The sequence below is a fragment of the Nesoenas mayeri genome (genome assembly GCF_963082525.1).
Source record: "Nesoenas mayeri genome assembly, chromosome: 3".
In the NCBI taxonomy this organism is placed as follows: Eukaryota; Metazoa; Chordata; class Aves; order Columbiformes; family Columbidae; genus Nesoenas; species Nesoenas mayeri.
Window position 1 is genome coordinate 2,302,305 of NC_137544.1, and position 17,501 is coordinate 2,319,805.

The 17,501-nt window shown below is 48.8% G+C and overlaps 1 protein-coding gene across 1 annotated transcript in view; it reads left to right on the top strand.

Annotated features, from left to right (window-relative positions):
* Window positions 1-17,501, top strand: part of EXTL3 (exostosin like glycosyltransferase 3) — a 132,201-nt gene that overhangs the window by 94,034 nt on the left and 20,666 nt on the right. Inside the window, exon 5 of the mRNA XM_080342118.1 lies at window positions 1,069-3,693. Within this exon, the coding sequence (XP_080198244.1) occupies window positions 1,546-3,693 (2,148 nt within the window). The 5' untranslated portion in view covers window positions 1,069-1,545. The remainder of the gene's footprint in view (window positions 1-1,068; window positions 3,694-17,501) is intronic.

Genomic DNA, 17,501 nt, shown 5'->3' on the forward strand with positions numbered 1-17,501 from the left:
AAAAATGACCGTCACCGGTGTAGATGACTTTCCTCTAATTAAAAATTGAAGCAGAAATGAATGAGCTTCTCTCGAGGCCGTGCAAGAGTCGATGCTAAGCCCAGCTCTATATTCATCAGTGATGTGGGAAGTCCAATATATGAAAGAATAGCCCAGAAACAATAGCACCTCAGAGGATGCTAATGAAAGGGAAGGGAGAGTTTAAATCTCAGTTTAGGTTTAAATCTTTTGGCGTAAACCAAAGACTCGGAGCTGAATTTGCCATGTCCTGGATATTTATGCCCATGCTAGGTGGGTGTTCAGTGCCGTAGCAGAGCTTTCCAAGCAAAAACACACATCTAAACCAGCTGATACCGCTTGGGTGATGTGGTACCCAACAAATCCCAACTTTGGCATCTTTGCTTTTGATGTACAGTGTAGACTTCTCCAGTTTTGACCAGAAATTCTCATACGCAGCCGGGCGGCAGAGGTGATCGTAACCAAGACCAATATGTTCCCTTTTAAACTTTCTCTTGCAATGAATCCGTTTTTTCCAGCAGGAAATGAAAGCAAAACACTTCATCTAAAAATTCTTCATCAGCTCTACTCACTCAAGCAGAACAATAGTGATTACACTGGGTTACGCAGCACAAATTCACAGCACCGCTGTGGCCCAGGGTCACAACGTGCCATTAAAAGGTGGGTGGACAGGGCGGGTGTACATCAGTATCACCGTTTTGTACACAAGGAGACAGGAGCTTGCAGATGTTGAGCTGCTTCTGCAAAGTTACCCACCAAGACGGCGGCAGAACTAAGGAACCAGATGCAGGGGCTGTCATTTTTCTGCTTTGGCCACTGAAGCGTGGAGCCCTAACGAAAAGCAAAGTGCCTGGAGAAAACCGTGTGTCCGCATCTAATGAATCCCATCGCTTTCCCAGATTTACTGGTATTAACCCCAGAGGTGTCAAACGTGTACAAAGGTTGCTCGTTTGCAGAGAGGATCGTTGTTTTTAAAAACTAGCAATATCTTAGGGTCACTAAGGAGTCATTTTGTTTGCGTTGTCTGAATATACAATTATTCTCTTGTAGGACTGGCAGAGCACCAGCCGCGCCGCAGCGATGAGCGAGACTGACATTTGTACGAGTCTCTTCTGGCTCCTTCTCCACGACGGCTGCTGCCTCTGCATATTCATCGGATGGTAATGCAGGATGTTGAGAGCAGCGGTAGAGTTTGGCTTCATCCCATTGTGTTTTTCTTCTGCCGGTTGAGACTCTGAATCACCATGACAACGCTGTGACACTTCCAGCAACGCTTGCCCGCAGACCAGGGTTGGGCTGGAGGTGGGTGAGGAGGTCAATGATTGAGTCTAACGGGATCAAAAGTTGCGCCTGCAGCAAAACGACTGTGGAAAAGCCATCAGCACAAGAAGAAGATGAAATTCCCCTTCTATTGGCTTCTTGTTAAGCAGGCACAATAATATTTTTTTTTGAGAGACTCGCTATAAAAACTCTTTTGGTTATGGCTACTGATCCAACGTGATTGGGCGCACAGCGACTTTGGAACTCATGACTGGATATACGATGTTGCGGAATGGGGGAGTGGGGAACGGAGGCCAGCCGTGGGTGTTGAGGTGGTCCAGTCGGATCCGGCTCACCTGGCTTAGTTTCACCCTCTTCATCATCCTCGTCTTCTTTCCCCTCATCGCCCACTACTACCTAACGACCATCGATGACGCGGACGATGCCGGCAAGCGCATCTTTGGCCCTCGGACCGGCAACGAGCTGTGCGAGGTGAAGCACGTGCAGGACCTGTGCCGCATCCGCGAGTCGGTCAGCGAAGAGCTGCTGCAGCTGGAGGCCAAGCGGCAGGAGCTCAACAGCGAGATCGCCAAGCTCAACCTGAAGATCGAGGCCTGCAAGAAGAGCATCGAAAATGCCAAGCAGGATCTGCTGCAGCTGAAGAACGTCATCAGCCAGACCGAGCATTCCTATAAAGAGCTGATGGCTCAGAACCAGCCCAAGCTCTCCTTGCCCATCCGGCTGCTGCCAGACAAAGACGATGTCACCTTCCCCCTGCCAAAATCCAATCGGAACTGCAGGCTACACAACTGCTTTGACTACTCACGCTGCCCGTTGACATCGGGCTTCCCAGTCTATGTCTACAACAGTGACGATTACCCTTTTGGTAGTTCCTTAGACCCTTTAATTAAACAAGCCTTCGAGGCGACTGTCAGAACTAATGTTTATGTTACTGAAAATGCAAATATTGCTTGTGTGTATATAATTTTAGTGGGGGAAATGCAAGAGCCCGTAATGCCAAAACCTACTGAACTAGAGCAACAGTTGCACTCTTTGCCGTACTGGAGGACTGATGGACATAACCATCTCATCATCAATTTGTCAAGGAAATCGGAAACTCAGAACTTCATTTACAACATCAGCACGGGGCGCGCCATGATCGCCCAGTCCACCTTTTACGATGTGCAGTATCGACCGGGGTTCGATATCGTGGTATCGCCTCTGGTCCACGCTATGTCTGAACCCAATTTCCTAGAAATCCCACCCCAGGTGCCAGTCAAGCGTAAATATCTGTTTAGTTTCCAGGGGGAGAAGATCGAGTCTCTCAGATCGAGCTTGCAAGAGGTTCGCTCTTTCGAAGAGGAGATAGAAGGCAACGCCCCAGCCGACTACGACGATCGGATCATCACCACCTTGAAGGCTGTTCAGGACAGCAAGCTGGACTTTGTTTTGGTGGAGTTCACCTGTAAGAACCAGCCTAAGGCGAGTCTGCCCACTGAGTGGGCTCTGTGTGGAGAAAGGGATGACAGACTAGAGCTACTGAAGCTATCTACTTTTGCACTGATAATCACCCCAGGAGACACCCATTTGGTGATCTCCGCCGGGTGTGCCATGAGACTGTTTGAGGCTCTGGAAGTCGGAGCCATCCCGGTAGTTCTCGGAGAGCAAGTTCAACTACCCTACCACGATGTGATCCGGTGGAACGAGGCAGCCTTAATCATACCAAAGCCACGTATCACAGAAGTGCACTTTCTTCTGAGAAGCATTTCTGACAACGATCTCCTTGCCATGAGGAGGCAAGGCCGCTTCTTGTGGGAGACCTACTTCTCCACCTCTGACAACGTGTTCAGCACAGTCTTAGCTATCATAAGGACTCGAATCCAAATCCCGGCTGCTCCCATCCGGGAAGAAACGGCTGTGGAGATTCCCCACCGGTCTGGCAAAGCTGCTGGTACAGACCCCAATATGGCAGACAACGGTGACCTGGACTTGGGGCCTGTGGAAACAGAACCACCCTATGCATCTCCCAAATATCTCCGCAATTTCACCCTCACGGCAATGGACATCTACAGGAATTGGAATTCTGCTCCGGGACCTTTTCACCTCTTCCCCTACACTCCCTTTGACCCTGTTTTACCATCGGAAGCGAAATTTTTGGGGTCTGGGACTGGATTTCGACCAATTGGTGGAGGAGCCGGCGGCTCTGGGAAGGAGTTCCAGGCCGCTTTGGGTGGCAACGTCCCCCGCGAGCAGTTCACGGTAGTGATGTTGACTTACGAGCGGGAGGAAGTGTTGATGAACTCCCTAGAAAGGCTCAATGGTCTCCCGTACTTAAATAAGGTTGTGGTAGTGTGGAACTCTCCCAAGCTGCCCTCTGAGGATCTCTTGTGGCCAGACATTGGCGTCCCAATCATGGTAAGAAAGATGTAGCTACTTTGGTCTTGCTTTCCGGTGGGATTTGTGTGCTAAAATTGAAGCGCGTCAGCTTAGCTTAAGTCACCTAGGACAGCGTTTCTCTCATGTGGCTGTAGATGTCTGTACCTGATCTGGATGCTTTATGAATGAAGAAGAACAGGGAGACGACAGGTGCGACTCATCTGACCTGTTTTAGGTGTTTGCGTGAGAATACGGTGGCTGGTGCTCCAGGAACGCCGGGTCCTCTCCATCACCTTTAAAGGGAGGCCGGCGTTCCGAGCCTGTGCTCTGCGACCTCTGAGCTTACACAAAATGATTTGCTGTCATGGGAGGATCCATTCGGTTATGAAATAATGGGATCTTTAGAGGTGCCATGAAATGGTCATGGTTTTTAAGGAGCCTAATATGGATCTCAAGGCTTAAAGCTTCTTGCTGATGGAAAATCTTACTCAGGCTCTTTAAGTGTCGCACTTTGAGGACCTTATAAATACCTAAGTAGTGACTGTTTCTGCACTTCACAAAATAAATCTTTTATAAAAACAAAAGAGGGATCCACTGCAAGGGCCTTAGGAGCCATTTATTGCTTTACATTGTGAAGGATGGGAAAGAAGAAAACAGGGGAAAACCAATGAAGGCAAATGTGCCTTCCAGATGGGATGCATCCGCGGGTGCTGAGGGAGCTGGCTGAGGTCATTGCTGGACCGCTCTCCATCATCTTTGCCAAGTCTTGGGAAACGGGAGAGGTGCCTGAGGACTGGAGGAAAGCAAATGTCACTCCAGTCTTCAAAAAGGGCAAGAAGGAGGACCCGGGTAATTATAGACCCGTCAGCCTCACCTCTGTCCCTGGGAAAGTAATGGAACGGCTTATCCTTGGTGCCATCTCAAGGCATATCAAGGATAAGAGGGTTATTAGGGGCAGTCAGCATGGCTTCACCAAGGGTAAGTCATGCTTGACCAACCTCATAGCCTTTTATGAGAATGTAACAAGATAGATGGATGATGGCAGAGCGGTGGATGTGGTTTACCTTGACTTCAGTAAAGCCTTTGACACAGTCTCCCACAGCATCCTCACAGCTAAGTTGAGGAGGTGTGGTCTAGACAATAGAGTAGTGAGGTGGGTTGCAAACTGGCTCAAGGAGAGAAGCCAGAGAGTGGTAGTCAATGGTGCGGAGTCTAGTTGGAGGCCAGTATCTAGTGCAGTGCCTCAGGGGGCAGTGCTGGGGCCAGTATTATTCAATATATTCATTAATGATTTAGACGAGGGAATAGAGTGTACTATCAGCAAGTTTGCTGATGACACCAAGCTGGGAGGAGTGGTGACACTGGAAGCTGTGCTGCCATCAGAGACTTGGACAGGCTGGAGAGTTGGGCAGGGAATAACCTGATGAAATTTAGCAAGGGCAAGTGTAGAGTCCTGCATCTGGGTGAGGAACAACCCCAGGTTCCAGTATAGGTTGGGAAATTACACATTAGAGAGCAGTGTAGGGGAAAGGGACCTGGGGGTCCTGGTGGACAACAGGATGACCATGAGCCAGCACTGGGCCCTTGTGGCCAGGAAGGCCAATGGCATCCTGGGGTGTATTAAAAGGGGAGTGGTTAGTAGATCGAGAGAGGTTTTCCTGCCCCTCTGCTCTGCCCTGGTGAGACCACATCTGGAATATTGTGTCCAGTTCTGGGCCCCTCAGTTCCAGCAGGACAGGGAACTGCTGGAGAGGGTCCAGCGTAGGGCAACAAAGATGCTGAAGGGAGTGGAGCATCTCCTGTGTGAGGAAAGGCTGAGGGAGCTGGGGCTCTTTAGTTTGGAGCAGAGGAGTCTGAGGGGTGACCTTATTAATGTTTATAAATATATAAAGGGTGAGTGCCACGAGGATGGAGCCAGGCTCTTCTCGGTGGCAAACAATGATAGGACAAGGGGTAATGGGATCAAGCTGGAACACAAGAGGTTCCGCTTAAATTTGAGAAAAAACTTCTTCTCAGTGAGGGTGGCAGAGCCTGGAACAGGCTGCCCAGGGGGGTTGTGGAGTCTCCTTCTCTGCAGACATTCAAAACCCACCTGGACATGTTCCTGTGCGACCTCACCTGGGCGTTCCTGCTCCAGCAGGGGGATTGGACTGGATGATCTTTTGAGGTCCCTTCCAATCCCAAACATACTGTGATACTGTGATACTGTGCCCGTGACAGCTTCCATGCTCCAAAGGTTGTCATTGAGTTTTGCTTAGGATTGGGTTGATCTTCTTTTTTTCCAGCCAAACTGAGTGACACCTTCAAAATTGACAGTGTTCCTTTCCATGCCCAGCTCCTTGCTTGCGTATTGGCAGTGTTGCTTGTAGTTAATTCTCCCTAAACTATTACTTGCATATGTATTTATTTCTTTTAGGACTTCTCTGTCATTCCAGCAGAACTTTCTGCACTGGCCATTGTTAGCAATCAATATTAAATGTAAATCTCCAGGTGCTCCCATGAGCACAGAGCCACTAACAAAAAGCAGCGCTCTTGTCTGAATCCCTTCGTGTTTAGAGGACAAATGGAAGGATAATGTCTTACAAATTAGGGAAGAGGAAAAGAAAAGAGGGAGACGGTGCTTAAGTACACAAGCTGCATGTGGTTTATGTGACAGGATGCTACTAAGCTTAATAACAATGTGAGCTTTATGCTTCACGCAAAGAGATTCATTGATTTAATATTTCATTTTATTATTATTGTGATGAATAAATCCTTCTGCTCACATTGAAAAACCCGTCTGGTCCAGGGACAATGAGGAGAGAAAATTACTTGGATAATTGCAAAATAATCTTTCGCATTAGTCCTGTTGAATGCCCGAGTTCTGCAAAATCCTCACATTGTGTTTTGCTGAAAAACCGTGTATTCCTTCGGAGACGAGGAGTGGGGATTGTTCTCCTTGGAGTCGCTAATGGTGTTATTTGTGAACGAAAAATATGTTTCTGTTGATGGACATTAATGCCTTTTATTTTCTCTGCTGCTTGCTAAGTCCACGTCCATGTTTAAACCACATTGGGAGTCTGCAGTATTCATCTGTATGGATGGTTTAGTGTGGTAATGATATAAACATTTACCTGAGTTCATCAAACAGTGACAGATCCGCTGTGGAAAAGGGCAGCAAGGACCTGGGGAGCAGAGCTTGAGGCTCCGTTTGAGCTTCGCTGATTGAGACGTGGGATGTGGTCACCAGGGTAAGAAGCGAGAAACACCAACCCTTACAACCGCCGATGTTGAGAGAAACAACAGAGCTGTACATTTAATTTCTGTATGGAAAAAAAATGGGGTTTGACGGGGAATATCAAATTCTCTCAGATCTTGAAGCAGGACTGTATCTCTATGTAAAAATACATCCCAGTAACTTTGGAGTGCAAAGAATTGTCCTAAGTCCCAAAGCACAGAGCTTGGCAGCACCTTTGTGGGACTTAGGCCTAGGCTTTAGCTTTGTGCTCAGAGGAGCATGAGGCTCCTTGCTGCACGCGTAGTGAGTTCAGCGACCCGTTCCTCCAAACTTCACTTGCAAACTGCGCTCTCTGGATGTGATTTGGTTTCCCAAAGCAGGTTCTGTGGTTTCTTTTCCCTGGTGGGCTGGAGTTAATCAGGAGCAAAGCTTGAAGCTGTGTTGGGTCTTTGAATCTTTCACGGATAATGAGATAAACAGTGCTATGGAGTAGATTTGATTTTTTAAAAAACTTGTACTTAGATGTAGATTTCTTGTGATGGCACAATTTACTAAAAAAACCAGTGAAGTTCCTTAGGTGCTCGGGAGTCTTTGTTCGAATATTCTGGCTCTGCACCAAGCCTGAAGTGACTGGGTGAAAATGTAATTTAACGTGAAGTTGTGTGCGTAGTCATTCAAGGCTGCCCCTGGAACAGATGTGGGTAGGTTACCCTCTAATTTAAAGTGCCTTTGTGCTGGAGTTGAGCTGTACAAGTTGCTCCCATCTCATATTAAATAGTGTCGTGGCAGAAAAACAAAGATGGGAAGTCTTGTTTGCGCAAGCTTAAAAACTTGCTTTCTGCAAGGGTTTTTATCTCTAGCGCTGCGTTGGGACCTGGAGACCAGGACTCCACCAGCACCAACAGTGACATTGCAAGTGCTGCTTAACTTCTGAGCTCTTCCCTGCAGCATTTATTCATCCTTCAAGATATCTCTGCGGTGTCTGGCAAAATTGCAGTTTACTCAAGGATACTCAAAATCTGGAGCATCTTTCTTAAGAGGAAAGGCTGAGAGAGCTGGGGCTGTTGAGCTGGAGAAGAGAAGCTGAGAGGGATGTGATCAATGGGATTCAATATCTCAGGGTGGGTGTCAGAGGATGGACCAGACTCTGCTCAGTGGTGCCCAACACTAGGGTCCTGCAGCTGGGGAGGAACAACCCCAGGCACCAGCACAGGTTGGGGTTGAGCTGCTGGAAAGCAGCTCTGCAGAGAAGGACCTGGGAGTTGTGGGGGACAACAGGGTGACCGTGAGTCACCAATGTGCCCTGTGGCCAAGAGGCCAATGGGATCTGGGGTGCATGAGGAAGAGTGTGAGCAGCAGGTCAGGGAGGTTGTTCCTCCCCCTCTGCTCTGCCCTGGGGAGGCCCCATCTGCAGTTGTGGGTCCAGTGCTGGGCTCCCCAGGTGAAGAAGGACAAGGAATTACTGGAGAGAGTCCAGGGAGGGACACAAAGATGCTGAGGGGTCTGGAGCATCTTTGTGATGAGGAGACTGAGAGAGCTGGGGCTGTTGAGCTGGAGAAGCTGAGAGGGATGTGATCAATGGGATCAATATGTCAGGGTGGCTGTCAGAGGATGGACCAGACTCTGCTCAGTGGTGCCCAACGCCAGGGTGAGGGGCAACGGGCACAGACTGAAACACAGGAGGCTCCATGTGAACATGAGCAGCAACTTGTTTGCTGGGAGGTGCCAGAGCCTGGCCCAGGCTGCCCAGAGCGGGTGTGGAGTCTCCTGCTCTGAGACATTCAAACTCGCCTGGACCCACCTGTGTGATCTGCTCTGTGACCCTGCGTGAGCAGCTGGGTTGGACTGGGGGATCTCCAGAGGTCACTCCAACCCAACCAACCTTTGATCCTGTATTTTAAAGCTGCCTGTGCCACCTGGCAGCAGTTGAGCTGCACTCCTTGGGGCGGGGGTGAGAGCCCTCCTGGACACGGCACAGCTCGCACCTCACCAGCTAGTGCTGCCACTATTTCCATCCTTCCAGGGAAGAAAAGGATAAGGAATTTGGATGAAATCTCTGCTCTGAGCAGGTGGAAAAGACGGCACTGGCGTTTGAGGTGGTGACACTTGGCCGCTGCTCCTGCGCTCCGCGCGGATGCACGTTCATCTTGGAAAGATTTCCAGTGGTAGAATAACAAGGGAGTCATTAAGGAGGAGATCTGGCGTGATCTCAGCGTAGAGACTTCAGCTTCCCCTTTCAGCATCTCTGTGCCCAGGATTTCTAAATAGCGTCCAGGCGACGACAGGAGAGACCTCGCTCTTTGCTTTGCTTTGCCATTCCTTGACAGCGTTTTCATCCGCCCGAATCAGCGTGAAGGGAAACAAATGAAACAAAACACTCAGGCAACCACACATCCAGCCCACGCCAGCGGTGATAAGATGCACCCAGGAAGATTCCGATCCTGCTGTGCGTTGCCATGTGCTCGGCGCTGATGTGCTACTGCTTTTGGGCTGCTACAGGGCACTTGCTTGCAAATCCTCAGCAAACTTGCGCTGTAAAGCCCGGTCCAGATGCTGAATAAACCCAACACGCGGTTTTAGCAGCTCTTCAGATCCTCCAGGGCTAATTCACCGTCCGTCTTCCATGCAGCTGTGAGCAGGACATGGCTTGGGGCAGGGGGATGGGGTTAATTTCTCTGTTCCTGCTCAGGTTTTAATGCTAGAAATGTCAAAGCATGAGTTGAGCTTGAACAGCCAGAGTTACCTGAAGAGAGTTTGTTTTAATGTATTTAATATATATTTCAGAAGGCTGCCGGTGCTGCACATGCCCTCGGTTCGGTGGGGAGAACACAAAGCCCAGAGCAGCGAGGTGATTAAGCTCTGAAGCAGCTTGCACTCAAAACAGCCACAGATCCTCTAATGCGGCAATTAAATTATCCATTTCCCATTCCGAAACTGCCTTAAAGCCCCTCAGGAGTTGCAGTCGGAGCCAGGGAAGCAAACGGTGCATTCAGCAGGAGTTTATCTCCCCTGCTACCCACGTTTCTTGGCCTGTGGGTCATTCCCTGGACACGGGAGGAGACCAGGAAAGAGAAAACTGAGCTTAGGATGAGCCTGGATTTGGTTACGATCTCAAATATGTAGAATTCTCAGCCTGTCGTATGCACCCTCTGCCATCCAACTCCAGCATCTTCGGGTCAGTCTCTCTTACACTGCACAAAGATGCATTTCTAACACTTTTTTCCCATGTCCTCAGTTGTGTAGGGTGAAAGTATCTTGTTTGAAGTCGAGGTTTTGCCAGCCAGAGAGAGGAACCGCTGCTTTCAAACCATGAAGGCTCCACACTGTGTTGCCAGCGCAGCGATCTCTGCTTGCCAGAGGAGAAAAACGTTTGTGGAAAACAAAGAGCTTCATGAGGACAGATGCTTCATCTGTTCACAAGGGTGTTTGAACCTCGAGCAGTGATTTCCAAGCAACGTTGCCTTTATTTCTCTTTATTGTTCCCTGTCCTGAGCCCTTCACATGCAGCTCAGCATGGCCACTGGCGTTCCCAATCTCAAATCCATCCCTTTGACGTGTGGCCTGGGGGTGACACCACCTGGGCCTGGAGCAAAGGAAGAGTGAGATGTGTCCTCGTTAGCTGATAATTGAGATTTTGTGCTGACCTGACATCAGGTTGTATTGCTGGGGGTTGGCGGGTTGGATCAGGACCACCCAGTTGTGTCGTAGCTTCACTTTGTTTTGAGCCATCGTTCCCACTTGCCCAGTAATGACCGGATTTCGGTTGGGTTATTTTGGAAGCCAAATGGTTTCGCATGAGCTGCCGGTGCCACATGGAGCGTGGACCCAGGTGAGCTGGGAAAACGCTTCCCACATTTGGGGCTAAACCTTATTCAGCCCAAACCCAATATTTTCACAACCTCTGCTCGTGTTCTAAGGAATTGCAGTTTGAATTTGCAATTCCTCTCTTTTCTGTGTGCGTGCGGGTCCTACGGTGGCTGAAATTCCCTGCAGCACTTTGCTGTCTCCTTTTCCTCCGGGGTTAGGTGGTGTGTGCTTGTAGGTATTTTTGAGCAATTTAGCTGGGTTGGCTGCCAGCGCCAGCTCCTGTGGCTTTGGGCACTGACTAATCCCTTCCTTCAGCTTTGTTACAGAATAAGGAGCTGACTTTGATCTCTGCAGCCAGTTCCAGCGGCATAACGTCCTTTTCTGCGGGCTTGGTGGCCGGCTGGGAAACCTCATTCAATTTAGCTGCTTGTTTCAAATGGAATAATGTTTGGAAAATGTCGAATCCGGGAGCGTTGCCGCATCTGCAGACCCGTTTGGCTGCTCACCGTGTCCCTTCAAACGCCGCTGGTTAATCCGGAGCAGACGGGGGGAAATGCCGTCACCGCTTTCCCTTCTGTTCGGGCAGCGTCTGTGCTGAGCTCGCTGCTGGAGGATGGATGTCTTAGGTTTGCATGCTCTTTCTACCAAAAATCCTTAAAGGTTCTTTGGTGTCTCCATTTTAAGGAGCACAAGGGGGTCCCTGGGTGATGCTTCTGGCTCAGAAGAGGAGGAGCAGACGCTGCCCAGACTGTCACATCAATGTGTAGCAAGACGTGGGGGAAGCACAAGTTTCTCTGCTTCTCCTTCAACATCACATTTGGTTTTGTGATAAGAGCAGAGCCGGCCTTGCAAACTAACAGCTCACACAGTCACCAGTAACTCGAGCTAAACTGGTGTATGTGATCCATGGTGAGGTCCTCAAGGGAACCATCAGTTAAATGGGGGAATCAAACTCTCCACACTGATCACACCACTGTTTCAATCTACCATTTTGCTTCCTGGGAGCTTTACATAAATACCAGCTCAAGTCCTGACTCAACCAGGTACTTGAGGACGTACCTGACCCTTCTTGGTGACATGACTTGGGTTTTGCTGGGCCAGCTCACCCACTGAAGCTCCTTGGTGAGACTGAGCTTCACACCCAGCACTTGCCACCTTGTTACAGAATCAGGAGGAACCCAGCTTAACATTCCGGTCCTGGGGAGCTCCAGCTTTGCTTCCAGAAGGAACAATTCAGGCTCTACTTTCCATGACAAAATCAGCTGAGAAAATCACCTTGTTTCTTAGCACCGAGTCACTTTACACAAGAGATTTGCACCATCTAGGGGTTAAATGAGCCCCATCCAGCGCACCAGCTTTACCGACAGCGTATGACGAGTTAGAAGATTTCTGGATGAGAGCAATTCTATAAGTCAGGGTGATATTGCCCAAAACTGTCTGTGCGCCACTGTCGGGTACGCAGCACCACCTGCTGCCCGCAGCCCACGGTGCTGCTGGAGGGCCGGATCGGATCTCAAATCCCTGCAAGTTTTGCCGTCTCCGTTTATATTTTTACCATTCGATAGCAGAAGAGGAAAGAACAAATTTGCTGCTTAGTTTACCTGCAATGCTAAAATCCAGATGCTTGTCACTGCGGGGCCTAAAAGCAAAAGTGCAGCGATGCGTGAATGTACGCTGATGATTTAACAAGCAGCGCCGACTTCTTAGGGATTTGCGCTCTGAATATTAACTCAAGCAGTCTTGCAATGCTCCGCTGCTGCTGCCTAAAACCAGCGCTTAATTCTCTTGGTGCTGCTTTGTCGTAGCTTTTCCGTAGACAAAATGGGACCATAGCCTCTCCCAATTCCCTTGGCTTAGGATGCGGCTAACGGGGTCGACGACCAGAAAGAAGGCATTAAAAAGGAAAAACAAGGAAGGGAAGCACCCTTGTACACTGCAATGTATATAATCCAATGGTTTTTCTTGCACATAAAAGCCTGAAAATGCCCCAGGGGCCAGTCCCCCAGGGTTGAAGCCTTTAAACCATCACCACAAAAGCTGTCCGTGCATCTTTAAAGTGGAGCAGACTCTGTTACAACAGCCAAGGGACAAAAGCGGCACGATAGGACTTGGCACCGGTGTCAGTGCAGCAGCAAAATCAAAATACCACATTGTTTTTCCAGGGCTGGATTTCTGCTGCTTTTAGGCTTTGCGTGGTGGTCTGCGTGTGCCTGTTTAAATAACAAGAGAATATGTAGTGTCCCCAAATTATTCTATACTGGGAAACAAGTGGTGGGGGGAACGCTTCTGTTTCACCTTCTTCTCATTTTTGGTGACGCTGTTACTGCAGATCTTACTTAGTCCATATGGCACTGTGTGGTGACATCCACTTCAAGCTACACCCCTTTGATAAAGTCCCAGAGCCCGGGTGTCTGCGTTTCCTTTCTTCCCATGCTTTTAACCATCTTGGTGAAGTGGTTTTGCCGTGCAAAACCATTTGATTGTGCATTCTGTACAGGTTGTTTGATTCGTGAAGTGAAGTCAGCCTTGTCTCCCGGAGCAGCCGTAACCTGACGCCGTACCACAAGGAATGGATGGGCCCTGAGGCACGGGGAGCTGTAGTCACTGCGGTCGTGAATTTGGCATTGGCTTGTGGGTGTTAAATAGATAGGATAAAAGAAAATACATGTTGTTAAAGTTTACCGCAACAGCAGGGACCTTGCAGGGCGTTGGGACATCAGGGAGGCGACTGAAGGACACGGGAAGGTTATAAAGAGGAAGGTGACGCTTGGCTACATGGTTAGAGAAGGACAAGAGGAGCAAGGGAGAGGTTTTAATCACTCTGCTTGTTCTTACGTGTCCGGTGTAGCTCACAGGTGCCTCCCCAAGCTCCGGGGGATCGATGAACAAAGATATTGCAGCTCTCAAAGAGAAGACGGTGACTTATTCCCAAGCGGAGCGGTGGGCTGGCGATGGGGCAGCACAGCAGCCACAAGATTATCGACTTCCTGGACACTCTCTTACCCCTTTTCCCCACAGCTCCTGCCTGTATGTGGTGAGAAAGTGGACGCTGCTCTCCCTTATCGAGCTGGTGGATGCTTTTTCTTCAATTTTTCTTGAAATCAAAGTCTGCGGTTAGCGATAAAGCGTGACGGATCTCCCTGCCGTGCTGCGCATACGGAGCGCTCCCCTCTCCAAAAGAGGAGCAGGTTCATCTCCCGTAAATGCGATCGATAAGCAGGAAGGTGATGGAGTGGCTGGAGTCAGAACCAAGGGCTGCACTTTGTTTTCCTGTTGTCCTGACTGCTGGGTCCCTGAAATCCATACTGATTAACTACAAATACCCAGAAAAGATGGAGCTTCTTTTCTTTCCTGGTGACGGTGAGGAGATGCCATTTTGGAGAGCATGAGGAAATCAGGGGAAAAAGCAGGAGTTTCAAGTCACTTCATTAAAAGTTAATTAATGTAAATCTGTGTTAGCCCTGCAAAGAAAGCTGGGGAATATTTCCCTTCTCCTGATATTGGCAAAAAGACCATAAGCAGGGAGTAAGGGCATCTTGCTAAGAAGATAGAGGGGAAACTGAGGCACGGAGAGCAGAAAGTCACGCCTGGTCACTAAAGCATTCACTTGTACATCTTATAAGCTCACAGAAATGCTATTTTCACCTATTTCCAGATTTACTAGCAGCAGAAAGATGGGAAATGTGGTGAAGCCGTTCTTAGGCTTCCCAGATAACACCTTCGGATCAAAATAGTTTAGCGAAGTCTTCAGGTTTCTACGTGCTTATCGGAATTGAACTCTGGGGTTTTTTGAGGTTCGGGAAGGAAAGGGAAATGGGTTTTGGTCTTGACATTGAACATTCAAAACATTCTGGGCAGGGAGGTTCAGTTTGCAGCTTCCATGTGAAGGGACTGAGCATCATTTTGATCTCCTGAGCTGCCCAGGCTGGTGGGAACCTGCGTTATCTCAACAATGAGGGACAGCCCGTCCTTCACTGTGCAAGAAGAGAGCTGAGAGGGAACCAGAAAAGCGCTTTTCTGGGGAATATAGCGGCTGTAAACTAGATAATTCTTTGCAATAAGGCTCTTTCCCCTCTTGCTCCGAATACAAGTGACAAAGCCAATTGGCTTCAAAACACTGGTAATAATTAGGTTGATTTTATCAGACATTTATAGAAGGAATTGTTTTTAATTATGCCTCATTAATGTGAATTCTATAATTTCTAACACATGCTGGTCCTTAATTCCCGACCCTTGCTGTGGTTGTGGGAGGTGGTTATGGCAGCCTGGATTCATCCTGACCATGTATTTGTAATGTGTTAACCACCTCTTGATGGAAGCGTTTGTTCCCCCTTGATCTTGTTTTACGTTTTAACTGACAAGTGGCAGAAGTTTAAATAGATCACTGGGTAACCAAAGGCTCAGGGCAAGCCAAGGTCTGAAGAATGTGATGTGGGCCACCGCAAAGCCCACGGCTTGGAGAGCATGAGGGTTGTTTTCCTCTTGCTGCTGCCCTCTGCTCCTCTGGATGGTGAGACCTGGACCAGGTGAAGTAGGATTCAACCAAGGGTTCCAGCAATTAAGATGCAGCAATTGAAGCCTACGAGCGAAGGGAAGATCTTCAGAAGCCCGTCTGGGGTTTTTATCCTGTTTTGTCATCAACTGGCTCGGTCGTGTTGAATGAAAAGGCATTTACTGCTTGCTGGGGTGAGATTGTGTGTTTGGCGAAAATGCCTCTCCTCTTTATTTGACCACACTCAGCTTAATGTCCTGACCTTATTCTCTGATATTTGAGCCTGTGGAAATTGCTTTTCTCGATGAGCTGTACTCATGGAACAACAACAGCTAAATGCCAGTTAGGGAATCAGGGTGTGGGGTTTGCTTGTTCTCTTCTTCTAACATTACATAAAAGAGCTCTCATCTTTAGATCATAGAATGACAGGATAATTTTTATTGGAAGAGACCTTCAAGATCATCGAGTCCAACTGTTCCCCCAGCCCTGCACTGCCCCATGTCCTGAGAACCTCATATCCGTCTGTCCAACCCTCCAGGGATGGTGACTCCAGCACTGCCCTGGGCAGCCTGTTCCAATGCCCCACAGCCCTTTGGGGAAGAAATTGTTCCCCACATCCAACCTCAACCTCCCCTGGCGCAACTTGAGGCCGTTTCCTCTCATCCCGTAATGGATTTGAGGACAGAAAGCTGTTTTCATTTCATCCAGACCCATCAGAACTTCCCCGGTGAGGTCTCAGCCTTCTCATCTCCGAGGTCGCCACAAAGCTCCTAGTCTGCAATAAACCCGGCAGCCAGAAGCTGGGTTCACGCACCCGAGTGCTCTTTATATTTGCTGCTCGCAGCCACGTCAGCATTAATAAATCCTCTGTCCTCTTCCCATCAAAAAAATAACCTACCTGCAAACTCAGTGACTTCTTGGCTGTTCTTATATACCAAGTTTATATACCAGCTTTTTTAGTAGCTGCTCAGTAAGTTAATAGTCTGACCCCAATTTCTTCCTCTGTTAGTTGAGATGTAATGCTCATTTTGATGCCTTCAGCCCCCAGATGTGAATGCCTGCGCTAAAGCTCTTCTAGCATGGGACACAGCGACTTTTAAGTGCTGAACACCATTGACGTTAAATGTAATGTATTCCAAAGAGTCGGAGAGACCATTTTTAACTAATTTAAGAATAATCACACCTGCTCTGCCAGGCATTTTGTTTTACTGCTGTACTGGAAATCCTGTTTGACAGATACCGAGCAGAGAGAGAAGAAACCTGCAAGAAGAAGTAATTGCACAACAATACTGGGGATTTGCACTGACAAAAGTCTCTGTTAATTAAAGCAGCCGGGCTATCAGCCAAAGAGCAAAGTGTGGCGAGATAAGCTCTGTCTCGCTTCGTGAACAGAAAGAAGATATTTCCAGTAATCCCCTGGGTCTGCATCCCTTGGGTTTCCAGCACGTTCTTCTTCCACTGGAGATGCTCTGACTCTCCGGTATGCATTTCTGTATTTCTGGGGTGAATATCGCTGTGTTTCCGTCCCTTTGACGCTGGTGACCTGGTGTTGCACCAAGCTGATGGCTTGGCACAAAGAGGGTGTCTCAAGGGTGCTCCTAAACTGCCACGCTGACTTGTACACACTCTCCGTCTTGCAGATGAGATGTGACAGCCCTTCTCAGATCCATCCCTTGGCTCTCAGTCCATTTGCTGCCAGACTTCTCAGTGCGGACCCGGGGACTGAAAACGTGTCTTTTCCAATGAAATTAGAAGTGCGTGAATGAGCTAGTGGAGTCGTCTCAAGAGTCAAGGCCTGAGAGATGTGAGCTTCGGTACTTTAGAACTTTTGGGGGGTTACTTGTCTTTTTTTTAATAAGGTCAGGGAGTTGCAGGTTGTGCATCTTTCTCAGGCTCTTGCATGGTTGTTCCAGGCTCTTGTTTGGCTCTAACTAAAAGAGGGGAGATTCAGGCCGGACATGATGCAGAAATTGTTTGTGCTGAGGGTGGTGAGAGCCTGGCCCAGGTTGGCCAGAGAGGTGGTGGCTGAACCATCCCTGGAGACATCCCAGGCCAGGCTGGACGGGGCTCTGAGCAGCCTGAGCTGGTGCAGATGTCCCTGCTCATGGCAGGGGGGGCACTGAGGGAGCTTTAATGGTCCCTTCAACCCAAACTATTCTATGATTCTTCCAAGGAGGACAACGCGCCGAGATCGTACCTGGCCCAACACATCTAACCACACATCTGTGGTAAGTGCTCTGCCTGCATAGTTCAGCTGGGAAAGTGAGGCAGGGACACTGAATATTTTGCCAAAATAAGGTCAGACTTTCCAGTGTTCCTCTGTGAGCTGGT